Source organism: Carex rostrata, chromosome 19, assembly GCF_964058835.1.
Source record: "Carex rostrata chromosome 19, lpCarRost1.2, whole genome shotgun sequence".
Lineage (NCBI taxonomy): Eukaryota > Viridiplantae > Streptophyta > Magnoliopsida > Poales > Cyperaceae > Carex > Carex rostrata.
The window spans coordinates 8,984,754-8,999,181 of NC_135936.1; the positions used below are offsets into that span (position 1 = coordinate 8,984,754).

General features: G+C 31.4%; 2 protein-coding genes across 2 annotated transcripts; one reads left to right on the forward strand and one right to left on the reverse strand.

Moving 5' to 3' along the window:
• Positions 1-2,826: 2,826 nt before the first annotated feature.
• On the forward strand, positions 2,827-3,630 carry LOC144571862 (uncharacterized). Its single transcript, XM_078321251.1, has one exon. It carries the CDS (start codon positions 2,962-2,964, stop codon positions 3,442-3,444), a length of 483 nt encoding a protein of 160 aa, XP_078177377.1. The 5' UTR covers positions 2,827-2,961; the 3' UTR covers positions 3,445-3,630.
• A 2,411-nt stretch (positions 3,631-6,041) lies between these two features.
• Positions 6,042-7,906, reverse strand: LOC144571863 (myb-related protein 308-like). Its single transcript, XM_078321252.1, has 3 exons — positions 7,696-7,906; positions 7,091-7,220; positions 6,042-6,675 (listed from the first exon to the last, which is right to left on the reverse strand). Exons 1-3 carry the CDS (start codon positions 7,826-7,828, stop codon positions 6,450-6,452), a joined length of 489 nt encoding a protein of 162 aa, XP_078177378.1. The 5' UTR covers positions 7,829-7,906; the 3' UTR covers positions 6,042-6,449.
• Positions 7,907-14,428: the final 6,522 nt, after the last annotated feature.

Below are 14,428 nucleotides of genomic sequence, written 5' to 3' on the forward strand. Positions count from 1 at the left end.
AAAGACTAACAAATAACCTGGATCAACATTTTTCGAGCTGGATTTTTTGCGGTTGTAAGAAAAATTAATATATTTCATTATGTGTTATTGTAAAAAAATAAAAATGCTTGGATTCTGAGTACTGCTCGCGGTTCAAAAGTCACTTCTAGATAATACAGGAAATATTGTGATCCTTCTAGTACATTTAATTTCTAGAAAGTTGTATCTATTTTGAGAATTCCTTTTGAATAACAATCATTAAATAACTTAAAGTTTTTTATTTTTTCAGAAGTAGATACAACTTTTTCGAAATTAAATGTACTAGAAGGATGACAATATTTTCTGTATTATCTAGAAATGACTTTTGAACCGGGATCAATAACTCAGAATTCAAGAATTTTTATTTTTTTACAATAACACATAAAGAAATATATTAATTTTTCTTACATCCGCGAAAAATCCGGACTGAAAAATATTGATCCGGGTTATTTGTTACAGTCTTTCTAATAAATCAAATTATATTATATTCCACCTATTTTCAAAGAAATATATTCAACATTTCTAATATTTCAATACAAAAAATAAAAAATAATGTTTTGTAAAGAAAAAAAAACCAAAACAGGTTACCGGTTTCAATGAATTTAGTAATCGGTTTTTTTTTTTTTTTTTTTACAAAACAATTTTTTTTTATATTTTTGTATTGAAATATTATAAATGCTGAATATATTTCTTTGAAAATATATGGAATACAATATAATTTGATTTATTAGAAAGACTGTAATAAATAATCCGGATTAACATTTTTTAGGCCGGATTTTTCGCGGCTGTAAGAAAAATTAATATATTTCTCCATGTGTTATTGTAAAAAAATAAAAATGCTTGGATTATGAGTTATTGATCCCGGTTCAAAAGTCACTTCTAGGTAGTACAAAAAATATTGTCATCCTTCTAGTACATTTAATTTCTAAAAAGTTGTATCTATTTTTGAAAAAAAACTTTAAGTTATTTATTGATTGTTATTAAAAAAGAATTAACAAAATAGATACATTTTTTTTGAAATTAAATGTACTAGAAGGATGACAATGTTTTCTGTGTTATCTAGAAGTGACTTTTGAACCGGAATCAATAACTGAGAATCCAAGCATTTTTATTTTTTTTACAATAACACATAATGAAATATATTAATTTTTCTTACAGCCATGAAAAATCCGGTCTGAAAAATGTTGATCTAGGTTATTTGTTACAGTCTTTCTAATAAATCAAATTATATTGTATTTCATCTATTTTCAAAGAAATATATTCAACATTTCTAATATTTCAATACAAAAAATAAAAAATTTAAGATTTTTTTTTAAAGTTTGGTACTGTGAAATTTTTTCACGTTTTGGAATTAAAATTGCAAGCCGTGGAAAAATTCTATGGTTTGAGTATTTTTAAAAATATTCTTAAACCGTGGTTATTATTATTAAAATATTTTGTTAATTGGGTAAAAATAAAAATGTCGGATCATGCACACAACCGCTGTAAACGATTAACGATGCTATTTTTTATTTTTATTTTTGTGGAACTGCCCATAGAATTTAAATAATAATACCGCACAAAGTGTATGTTTATATATGGCAAAAGAAAAAAGATAAAAAAAACACATTAGTAACATAAGCTATGTACTAATGTGTATTTTTATTACTATTATGATACACATTAGTATCATAAGATTGACTGGTTATCACGTGCATGTTTGTTAGATCATATTAGCTGACCAATTGACTGGTAGATCACGTGGTTTTCATTACGTCTGAATATACGATGCTATTTCTATTACTATTATGATAAGATTTTTCGGTTAATTATTCAGATTTCTAAAGTTCCATCCATTTCAAGCATTTATTCTATGGAATATAAGAAGTCTTACAGATATTCCTTTTAATCAAAAATAAATTAGCTTAGGAGTGAAATTGGTCTAAAGCTTGGCTGTAAACCGACCGTAATTAATGTCCAATAATTTTCTCTAAATGTCATCGTACAATCAATCCCTTTTGAGGTTGTCCGAATTTGTTATTCACTTCTAAGTTCAACTTTTGGTACTTAATATCAATTATACTTTTACAGAAGAGAAGCAGAACTTTGGATGAAATATTATTGATGTTATTTTCTTGTAATTTTGGTGTTCTTGGGGGTGTTTTTGTAATTGTTGCAGTTCTAATTTTGCTGCTGTATAGGTACTGGTAAAGGCGGACTGGTATGGTACCGGTACCAGTTGTCAGTTGTATATACCCTTAATAGCTTCTGTCGGGTTTTAAAAAAAAATCAATTATACTTTTAAGTTCAAATTAGTCTTGTTCCTCTCGGTCATTAAAGATATGTTTGATTGTAAAATAAAATAGTTAGAATAACTATTTTATCATTTGTCTTATTAGAATAGTTAAATTCAACTTTTTGTAAGAATAGATCATTCTAATAAGACAAAATAATTTAATTCAATATTCTACTTATTCAACTCTATTTAAAAAAAAAAAAAAAAGCTATTTCGAATATTCTTATTCTAAAAATAGTCTATTCTTACACGAACCAAACATACCCATTTTAAGACAAGCTGAGACTTTGATAGAAATCAATTACCAACCCCTCTTCATTAACAAGTTCCAATTACTCTTGTTCCAACTGCTAACTAATTTTCTTTGGAATGGACACTCCATTATCGATCTCAACGGAGAGGAAGTGAATTACCTAGGCACAACCTCCCAGTCAATAAAACTGGGATAAGGTTAAACGTCACTATTCCGTTAACTACAGAAAAAAAAAAAACAACAACCAATCGCTGTAACTTTTTATTTAATAAGAACCCCTCGGAAAAAAGTTCTCTCTCGAAACAGTCCTTGAAACCTTTCTCCCGGTTATTATATAACGCAAACCTCGATTTCTCGTCATCAAACTCAAATCGACCCGCCATTTTTGAACCTTCCATTCTCAATCTTATCCCTAATGGAGTACTCACGAAACCCTAACCCTAAGAGACCGCTTGACCCTGTTTCCCCGGACACCCCTTTGTCGAAGCGGCTAAGACCAGAGGATCTGCTAGAGCTACTCGAGCACGATGCTGAACCTGACGCCGGGGAACATGAAACCGGAGGTGAGAGAGATCTTGAATCGGTGATTCGTAGCTTTGAGGAAGAAATTGCCAGAGAAGGTGAGCTGGGATTCCTCCTGCACGCCTCAGACGACGAGCTTGGCCTCCCACCACCGTGTGAAACGGAGGAGACGGTTGCGACGGAGGCGGAGGTCGTTGTTGAGGTGAAGGAGGTTAATGATGAGGTGGCGGAGAAGCTGGTTGACGTGGAAAGCGGGTTTGAAGCGGGGTTGTTTGAATGGGGTGACGAGGATTTATACGGACCGTTGGATCTGTCCGATCTGACGTGGCAGCCGATGCCAGCCGTGCAAGGAGTTGGAGATTGTTTTTTTTTGTAAATGGGTCGGGTAAAAAGTAGCCTAGGTAGCGCGCCGTGGCGTAGTAGACAAATAGGGTTAATCTCGGAAAATAGGACTGTTAAGTGCTAACTTTAATTTGAAAAATGAAAAAAAAATTGATTTAAAAAATGGCAACTACGACAAAAAAAAAAAACAATTAGTGGAATCTTGAAAAGTAAAGAAATATATGGTCATGTCATGATGGTTGATGAATGCTTTTGGGTGCACATACAAATACAATGATGGCGAATAGCCAAATATACCTTTAAACAAAATAAAATTGAAAAAGTTGTGGATGAGCTGAAGAACTAAAAAGGAAACTAAAGTGACTAAAAACGATATGGCATTATCTTGCACATGAAATATTTCCCTCTCATAGAAAGTGCTGTTTGTTTTGGACTGGAAAATAAAGACGTGGTGTTTTCAAATGTGGTTTAAATTTCCAGTAATTACAGAAACAATACCAATACTATTACTGTCAGCTTTCGTTGTAAGAACTTGTGTAATTTTAATGTAGTTGTTTGCGCTACAACAATTTAAATTGTAATATTTGTCATAATAAATAATGAAAATACAAGTATGAAATGTTATAATCTTAATTTTCAAATTATTTAATCCTTAATATCGTGTTAGACTTATTTGGCCTCCTATAAAAGTAAAAATGTGTATGATATTGTTAAATAAGTCTCCCAAGTTCTTAAATCAACCACTAAAATGGTTACCCTTAAGCAAATATGTAATTTCATCGTAATTAACTTGTTAAATTGAATATCGAATCTAAAATGAATGTAACCGATTGACGCGAGTTGAGGAATGGGCTACTCCTGATTGATATTGAAGCTACGCATATCGAAGAATCCCTCTTTAATTAATGTTGTTATGTTTATTATTTGGGTTCTAATTTTTTTTTTTTTTTTTTTTTAAACAGAAATTTCTTTTTTTTTTATTTTTTGTATTGAAATATTAGAAATGTTGAATATATTTTTTTAAAAATAGATGAAATACAATATAATTTGATTTATTAGAAAGACTGCAACAAATAACCCGAATCAATATTTTTCAGGGCGGATTTTTCGCGGCTGTAAGAAAAATTAATATATTTCTTTATGTGTTATTGGACAAAAATAAAAATGCTTAGATTCCGAGTTATTGATCCCGGTTCAAAAGTCACTTCTATGTAATCTAAAAAATATTATAATCCTTCTATTCATTTAATTTATAAAAAGTTGTATCTATTTTGAGAATTCTTTTTGAATAACAATTATTAAATAACTTAAAGTTTTTATTTTTTTTTCAAAAATAGATACAACTTTTTATAAATTAAATGTCCTAGAAGGATTATAATATTTTCTAGATTACATAGAAGTAACTTTTGAACCGGGATCAATTACTCGGAATCTAAGCATTTTTATTTTTGTCCAATAACACATAAAGAAATATATTAATTTTTCTTACAGCCGCGAAAAATCCAGCCTGAAAAATATTGATCCGGGTTATTTGTTGTAGTCTTTTTAATAAATTAAATTATATTGTATTTCATCTATTTTTAAAGAAATATATTCAATATTTCTAAAATTTCAATACAAAAAATAAAAAAAATAAAAAAATTTCTGTTTAAAAAAAAACAAAACTTAAAAAAAAAAAAGAAAAACAAAAAGAAAAAGTGGACCGCCCATTATATGGGCGGTTTGGTAATGGCATGAAGCGCCCATACAATGGGCGGTTTGCTAAAATTTTGGCCCGCCCCGTTTCTAGGCGGTCAGGGCATATATGAAAAAAATTCAAAACAGAGGTTATTTTTAATATTTTTCTTTTTTTTTGGGGTATTAAAAAAAATGGCCGATATTGAAGCTACGCATATCGAAGAATCCCTCTTTAATTAATGTTGTTATGTTTATTATTTGGGCTATTGTGGAGCAGAACTTTAAGACCTATCGAAGAACCCACCCCCCCCCCCCCCCCCTTTTGGGCTACGGCCTATTTATTCCAATTTATACATAATGGGAGCCTTGAAACCTCGTTCTGTATGGTTAAAAATTTAGGCCCAATTTGAACTGTTTTTCGTGAAGCCCCAATTGAACGCGGACAAACCCTTCACTGAAATGGAATCTCACCTTCTGAAAAAAAAAGAAAAGAGAGAGAACAGGAATCCATTACTTGTACGATTTGTGCAAGATGCAATAGTAATATCCTTATATGGATTTGCTGCTATAAAAATAAAACATAAGTGCTGTGGTTCCTATCTATATATAATTATATATTCATTTTCAATCTCAATGATTGGATTAAAATTGCAAGTCATATATGCTTGTCAATTAATGTGTGAAAAGGCAGCTGATATGGACTGTGGTCTGTGGTTAATGTATGCTATATATAATCCTTTTTGAAGTTGATATTTAATTATCTCTTGTTGAGGATGGGGAAAACAAGGGAGAGAACAACTACATGCACCTCACTGATTCGATCATATGCAACAATATTAATGCAAAATTAAAGTCAAATTAAAAAGTACAAGATGATCTGTATTAATTATTAACAACGCAAGGAATGAAATAAAAACAACAGAATCAGAAAACATAAAAAAATATTCCAAAACAGTCCATAATAAAAAAACTCAAACTAATTAAAGGTAGCTAGATCGAACCTCAACCTAGCTATACAAAGGTTTCATATATCTTACTTAAGATATTTAATTAATTAATTACTTACTTTCTGACAATCCAGTTAAGCAAATAAACACAGCATTGATAATTTATGCTACCTTAATTAGAGCCTCTAAAGAATATAATTCATTCTACACCTATATATATAGCATTGATCAACCACCATCAGCATAATAAAACATAGCTATATGGTTGCACTTATGTTTTCACCTTCATAACCAAACTAACCTAGTACCTCCATCATTAACAACCTATACCATATTTTCACCAACTTAGAGAGACAAATTAAGCCAGATTGGAGCTTGACAAACCTCAGACCCATCTTTTTCAACGAACTGTTCTCTATTCTATACGTATGGCAAGATCAAGGTTTAGGTCTGGTTGTGCACCAAAATCATTGTTCCAGGAGTTTGAAGCACTGGAGAGTTGAAATGAATCTTTGCCAAGAGTACATTGCTTTACGTCCTCTCTCGTGTGATTCACGAGCTTTTTGCTAAGATGAGAATTCCAGTAGTTCTTTACCTCGTTGTCAGTTCTTCCAGGTAGCCTCCCCGCTATCAATGACCAACTGAAACAAAATTGGTAGCATCACATATCAATATTCACGCTTGAGATTTCAAGCTATTATGTCATTAATTAAGATATCAAATTAACAATTACACGAAGATCAGCTAGTTTAAATATTGGTACTTCAACTTAGTATGACGTTAATTTGATAAACCAATTCATGCTTACTTCAAAGATGGTTGGTAGTTTGATACAGACATATATGCATCTTGTTATGATGTTCGATCTTGAACAATGTTCATGAACTAAATTAATCGCTTGAGCATTGACAACCGCCGTAACTTAAACATCACGATACCTATTTTTTGATTCCTCTTAGAATTGATTTAATCAGCCTTAATATCACGTGATAGGATTTTGAAAATGCAGAGATGGAGAGGGAGGTTTAATTTCAGTTAGATTAGGGAGACATGTACCGGTTACCAAGGAGAGCATGTAACTTGACAATAAGATCCTCTTCATCCTCAGAGAAGTTCCCTCTTTTGAGATCGGGTCGGAGGTAATTGATCCATCTTAATCTGCAACTCTTCCCACACCGAAGCAACCCTATGTCGTAAAAGTAATGATTCAAATTAATAAACAAGGTGATATATTTGTCTTTTGCATTTAGCTGAAACTTTCAACAAAGTTACACTAGCTAATTTACATACGATATATAGAAATATATATTGACATAAAATAAAAAGATTGGAGAAGTTAATTATGTGATGGAACATTATTATTATAGGGGTCCATGCATGAGAATGGTTTTTACTCAGTTGTCAAAGATATTAAATCTCAAATGATTTAAGTATCACATGACATATATGTAATGCTCGAAATACACTGCAACAACTGCATTCTTTGGTTTTACTTCGATATGCACTAAGAGTCCATAAAATTAATTAATGACCCAAAAAGATCAATTCCTATATTTGCTCTTGCATACTTCTGCTTTGACCGAACTTTCTCTATGTAAAGCAAAATTAACTACTAACAACGAAACCACACTAAATTATATATTTATATGCATATACAATACCTGCTGCCTTTGGTACAGATGCCCACCTTCCTTCTCCATGCATTTGCACATATTCTGTAAGCCTCTGATCCTCCTGCTTTGACCATGCTCCTTTGTTCATTTCTCTTTTCTCATCACAACATGGTCTCCTCATATTTTAGAGTGATCTTGAATATATAATAAACGTACAATCACTGCAAAGATTTATATATGCATTTACTTGGTATCGAGTAGAAAAGGAGAAGGTGCGGCTGTTGTGAATAAATAGATAGAGAAGAGAAGGCAAATTAAGAAGGTGGGGTTCGACACAAAGACTGGTGGTTTGGAGGGGGTATGAGACAAAAGGTCACGAGTCATGACTGGTGTTGTCTGTTAGTTGTGGTATACGTAGGAGAAATTGTTGCTGTATCTTTCGATCCTGTTTTGAAAACATTCTAGGCTCGATCTTTTGATTCAATTTTCAAACCTCAACCAACAAGAATTAATTGAATCGCGTTATTTGCTTGTACGTTAGGCCGGTTCTTCTTTGGCCTATGCAACTGCAGCTTAATTATAGGTGAGTACTGACTACTGAGTAGTAGTAAAATTTTAACAGAAGACCAACCGTGGACTAATTCCAATTGGGCTATATATATATTTAGAGAGAGAGAGTTAAAATTTTTGTTCCGGAGTTGTGTGGTAAAACAAATTGGGTTTTTAATTTTTAAAGTTCAAACCGTCGACCCAAATCGGTAGATGTGATCTCTGTATTAAAATGTGTTTGGAAACCAAATTTTATATTTTTTGGAATTTTTAATTTTAAAATTGATGATTTTAATAAACAATGAAAAATTTCTGAATTATTGAAAATAATAATTTTAAAACTGACTTAATAATAATAAACAAATTCCAAGAAAGAATGTAAAATTTGGACTCCAAGCACATTTTATTATAGATTGAATATTGAACAGTTTGGACTTCGAAAATGTAAAAACCGAAGTGTTTGTTCCATTGCCTAGGAACAAACGTTTTGATAGTACGGACCTCAGTCTTTAGGTCCGCATGCACCGGTGTTCTGTGATTGTGATAGAAGTCAAATTCTCCAAAAATCAGGATTTTTTTTTTTCAGAAAATGGTACAAATAAAAATTTCGGATCTATCTATCTGTCCCGATTTTTTTTTTTACCACTTTAAAAAATCAGAATTAAATAAATACCACTCATTTATTCTAAATTTATATTCCACCACGAACTTGGACTTAGTACGTCCGCGAACGAATTCTCAATCCGAATTCAGACTCAGTACACGACGGATCCGTCCGTGTCCTGAATCTAAGTTCGGATTGGTAGGTATACTGATCAGTCTGAGTTTTAATTGGTGCGGATACTAAATCTGAGTTCAGATTGGTAAGCTAACTTTGTCTATTTTGTCTTTCACTTGATAAATTTTAATATATTAATTTTATATACTGTCTGAACATACATGCATGACATATGATTTTGATAATATCGCTGTTTGAAAATATACAATGTCTATTTTGTCCGAACCGTTTGAACATACATGTTACATCCCATATGATTTTGATAATATCGATGTTTAATTTAATATAATAAATAAGGAGGGATCAAGTTACAATAATTTTTAAATTACAACAAGTTATCATAATTTTTTTCTATATTTTCAAAGTCCAAATCATCGATTCAAACCGTTCAACATGAACTTCACAATAAAATGTGTTTGGAGACCAAATTCTACATTTTTTGGTTTCCAAGCACATTTATTGTGGAGATCACATCTAACGGTTTGAATCGACAATTTGGACTTTAAAAATGTAAAACGTGGTTATGATAACTTGTTGTAACTCAAAAATTGTTGTAACTTGATCCCTCTTCATAGTAAATATACACTGTCTATTTTGTCCGAACCGTTTGAACATACATGGCATATGTTTTTGATAATATCAATGTTTAATTTAATATAATAAAAGTACATTCGTATAGCAGACAGACAATGTATAAAACAAAACTAGTAATTGTGCCCGTGCACAGCAACGGGAGCAAATTATGTAGTAGAAAACATTAAGCTCTTTAATAAGAAGGAGAGATAATTTAAATCAAATTTGTAGAGAAAAATAGTTAAATACTATATTTATCTACTCTAATACATGTGAACTCTAGTATAGTGGTATAATTTTTGGCACCAACAGAACCCAACTGGGTTCGAATCCCGCCTTCAGCAGAAAAAAAGAAAAAGGGTGCGCGGTGCACAGGCTCGGTCCGCAGGTGCCGTGCATGGTTCAGAGGCGCGGTTCACGGGTGCGGCGCGCAGTCTACGGGCACTGGGATCATATGCGGCGCGACCAATGCATACTTAAGTGTTGAAACTCATAATTTAGAAAATTCATCTATGTGCGATCTGGAAATTCAACGGCTGGGCATCATTCCGAAAAAAAAAATAGTAAATCAGGACCCTTGCGGGATCTAGACATTAAGCTCCTTAATGGGGAGAGATATACAACTTATACCAATTCGAACTCAGATTCAGTATGCGCACCAATTCAAACTCAGATTCAGTATGCGGACGGATCCGAATTCAGATCCAGTATGAGTTCGGATTGAAGATCCGTCCGCAGACTGAGTCCGAGTTCATGGTGGAATCTGAATTCGGAATAAACGGATCGGTCTGTCTGTCTATCTATCTATCTATCTATCTATTGAGATTATATATAAATTCAATAATATTTATCTTCTTGGAGTAATTATTTATTTATTATTTAGTTGCCAATGAATAAATAATAGAAGTTTATAAAGATTTTGGCTACTGAGCTTATATAGTGATACTGCTGTAATTACTTACTAGTAATCAATTAAACGTACAGTTATATATCATAATGATTAGTTGTCTTGCAATTTTATGTTGGATCAGTTAATAATCTAAAAAAATAATAACGTGAAATAATGTTTTATTATAATACAAAATAAATGTTGTTTATCAATATATATATATATATATATATAGAGTTAGGCTGGGGTGCTATGGATAGCATAGTGGCCTCTTTGCTACGGCTCAATATTCGAGTTTTCAAAATCCAAACGGTCGATCCGAACCATTTATCTTATTCTTCATATTAATATCTGCTTGGAGACCAAATTTTACATTTTTCTGAATTTGTTTACTATTTATTAAGTATTTTACAAAATTGTTGATCCAACGGTGTCTGCACAAAACAGTAAAACCGTTGGATTAGCGATTTTCAAAGTGGCTTAATAAATAGTAAAAAAATTCAGAAAATTATAAAATTTGGTCTCCAAGCAGATATTAATATGGAGAATAAGATGAACGGTTCGGATCGACCGTTTGGATTTTGGAAACTCGAATATTGAGCCGTAGCATAGAGGCCACTATGCTATCCATAGCACCCCAGCCTAACTCTCTCTCTCTCTCTCTCTCTATATATATATATAGGACTTGGCTACGGTGCTATGGGTTGCATAAAGGCCTCTTGTGCTACGGCTCAATATTCGACCTTTTAAAATCCTAAAGGTCGATCCGAACCGTTCATCTTGTTCTCCATATTAATATGTGTTTGGAGACCAAATTTTATATTTTTTGGAAATTTTTTACTATTTTTTTAGATTTATTGAAAATCGCTGTTTTTCAGACAAATCTGGACCATAAAAAACAGCGATATTCAATAAATATAAACAAATAGTAAAAAATTTCCAAAAAATGTAAAATTTGATCTCCAAACACATATTAATATGGAGAACAAGATGAACGGTTTGGATCGACCGTTAGGATTTTGAAAAGTCGAATATTGAGCCGTAGCACAGGAGGCCTCTATGCAACCCATAGCATATTAGTCAAATCCTATATATATATATAGAGGAGGGATCAAGTTACAACAATTTTTGAGTTACAACAACCATTTTTTACATTTTCAAAATTCAAATTGTCGATCCAAACCCTTAGATGTGATCTCCACAATAAAATATGCTTGGAGACCAAATTTTACATTTTTTGGAATTTGTTTACTATTTATTGAGATGGGTACAAAAACTAGTCAAATTCAAACCATTGAATTTTGTACCCATCTTAATAAATAGTAAAAAAATTTCAAAAAATGTAAAATTTGGTCTCCAAGCACATTTTATTGTAGAGATCACATCTAACGGTTTGGATCGATGATTTGAACTTTGAAAATGTAGAAAATGCTTGTTGTAACTTGTTGTAACTCAAAAATTGTTGTAACTTGATCCCTCCTCATATATATATATATATATATAGAGAGAGAGAGAGACGGGGGGTTAATAAACAATCGATTCTTTCCGAGGTCCCGTACAACTAAGTCGTTTTTCAATTTTCAAAATCCAAAAAGTCGATCCAAACCGTTAGATGTGATCTTTATTTTAAAATGTGCTTGGAGACCAAATTTTACATTTTCCTGAATTTTTTTACTATTTATTAAGCCACTTTGAAAACTACTGATCCAACGATGGCTTCTGGTTTATTGTTTTGTTAAGTCACCGTTGGATCAACGGTTTTCAAAGTGGCTTAATAAATAGTAAAAGAATTAAAAAAAAAATATAAAATTTGGCCTCCAAGCACATTTTAATATAAAGATCACATCTAACGGTTTGGATCAACTTTTTGGACTTTGAAGAATGAAAAACGACTTAGTTGTACGGGACCTCAGGAACAATCGATTGTTTATAAACCCCCCCCCCTCTCTCTCTCTATATATATATATATAGAGGAGGGATCAAGTTACAACAATTTTTGAGTTACAATAAGTTACCACAACCATTTTCTACATTTTTAAAGTCCAAATCGTCGATCCAAACCGTTAGATGTGATCTTTACAATAAAATGTGCTTGGAGACCAAATTTTATATTTTTTGGAATTTTTTTACTATTTATTAAGATGGGTACAAAAACTAGTCAAATTCAGATCATTGAATTTTGTACCCATCTTAATAAATAGTAAAAAAATTCCAAAAAAAACGTAAAATTTGGTCTCCAAGCACATTTTATTGTAGAGATCACATCTAACGGTTTGGATCGACAATTTGGACTTTGAAAATGTAGAAAATGGTTGTGGTAACTTGTTGTAACTGAAAAATTATTGTAACTTGATCCCTCCTCATATATATATATATATAGAGTAAGGCTACGCTACTTCGTGAATTAATGGGGTTGTTTTAATTCGTGCTCATATCTCTAGTTTCAAAATTCAAAATAGCCGATCTAAAATATTAGATGTTTAATCTATATTAAAATGTGCTTGGAGACCAAATTTTACATTTTTTGGAATTTTTTTACTATTTATTAAGATGGTTTAAAAATCGTTGTTTTTTAATGGTGCAGAATTTTAATAAAAACAACAATTTTCAAACTATCTTAATAAATAGTAAAAAAATTCCAAAAAATGTAAAATTTAGTCTCCAAGCACATTTTAATATAGATTAAACATCTAATAGTTTGGATTGGCTATTTAGACTTCGAAACTAGAGATATGAGCGTGAATTAAAACAACCCCATTAATTCACGAAGTAGCGTGGCCTTACTCTATATATAAGCCACTTTAATTATTTGAATTTGAAATTAATTAATTAGTTTTATTCACATATATATGAAATACACCAACTTCAGACTTCAGTTCATTACTGTGGGAAAGTATTTTTTTTTTTTTACAAAGTTCATAATAGTAATATGATATTTTCAAAAGAGGAGGGTTCAAATGTCTTTATTTTTTGTGCCTACACCATGGCTCTATTTCTTAAAATTTTAATAACTCAAAAGTTAAAACTTAAAAGTTAAAATAAAACCGTTAGATGTGATCTATGTTATTTTCTCTATGTGCTCATAAAAAATTATCACATTTCAATTTTATTTTTATGTGAATCAATAAGTTCAAAAATCAACGTCTAGAAATTATCCAAATTAGTACGTTTTTTGTAAGCTCTTGATGACAACCAAAATAAAATTGAAATGTCAAATTTTTTTACACATGTATAGATAAAATGATATAGATCATATCTAACAGTTTTATTTTGATTTTTAAGTTTTGAATTTTGAATTATTAAAGTTTTAAAAAATGAAGACACGGTAAAGACACAAAAAATGGAGGCATTTGAACCCTCTTCTTTCCAAAATTTATCTTAATACGTTTCTTTGCTTTTTTTTTGAAAAACTGATAGCAGCTATCAGTGATTAATACGTTTCTTTGCTTACTCCCGTTGGCTTGAATACACAATAGAGAGCCACATCAATTTCAGCACCTCATTCATCCATAGAAGAAAAAGAGTGGACTATTTATTCAATGCTTGATCGATATTCGATAGCTCTTTCTCCAACACGGCCAAACCGCTCCTTAACCTTAACCTTAACCTCTGCTTCGGTGTATCAGAATGTTATTCATCAGTTGGGAAATTATATTTATGATCGTAGAGAAGTTGCTATGTAATCAAGGTTGTCCCAACCAGTGCTCCTATATATTTGTATACCTATTGGCTCCTTCCTCGTTGGCTTTCACCGAGCCATACGTTTATTGGTTTTCACCGTTTCATACGGATCTCTATCTGAATCTTTCCAACTTTGATCGATAGAACCACTTCCCAAATTAGCTAGCGGTCGATATCAAAATTTAAAGTTTCTAAGTCAGTAACGATTTGATTTTTTTTATACCAACTTGTGACCTACCATTTTTTCTAAATTATTAAATATAATTCTCCTTTATGAGCTATTTGATGAAAAAATATATTGAATACGGATT

Bases quoted from the DNA above. Each gene is read 5' to 3' on its own strand.
- LOC144571863 (XM_078321252.1), bottom strand. From the start codon at position 7,828: ATGAGGAGACCATGTTGTGATGAGAAAAGAGAAATGAACAAAGGAGCA. The intron at 7,221-7,695 runs GTATTGTATATG...TTTACGACATAG, and splicing joins ATCTGTACCAAAGGCAGCAG to GGTTGCTTCGGTGTGGGAAG. The intron at 6,676-7,090 runs GTACATGTCTCC...ATTTTGTTTCAG, and splicing joins CATGCTCTCCTTGGTAACCG to TTGGTCATTGATAGCGGGGA.
- LOC144571862 (XM_078321251.1), top strand. From the start codon at position 2,962: ATGGAGTACTCACGAAACCCTAACCCTAAGAGACCGCTTGACCCTGTT.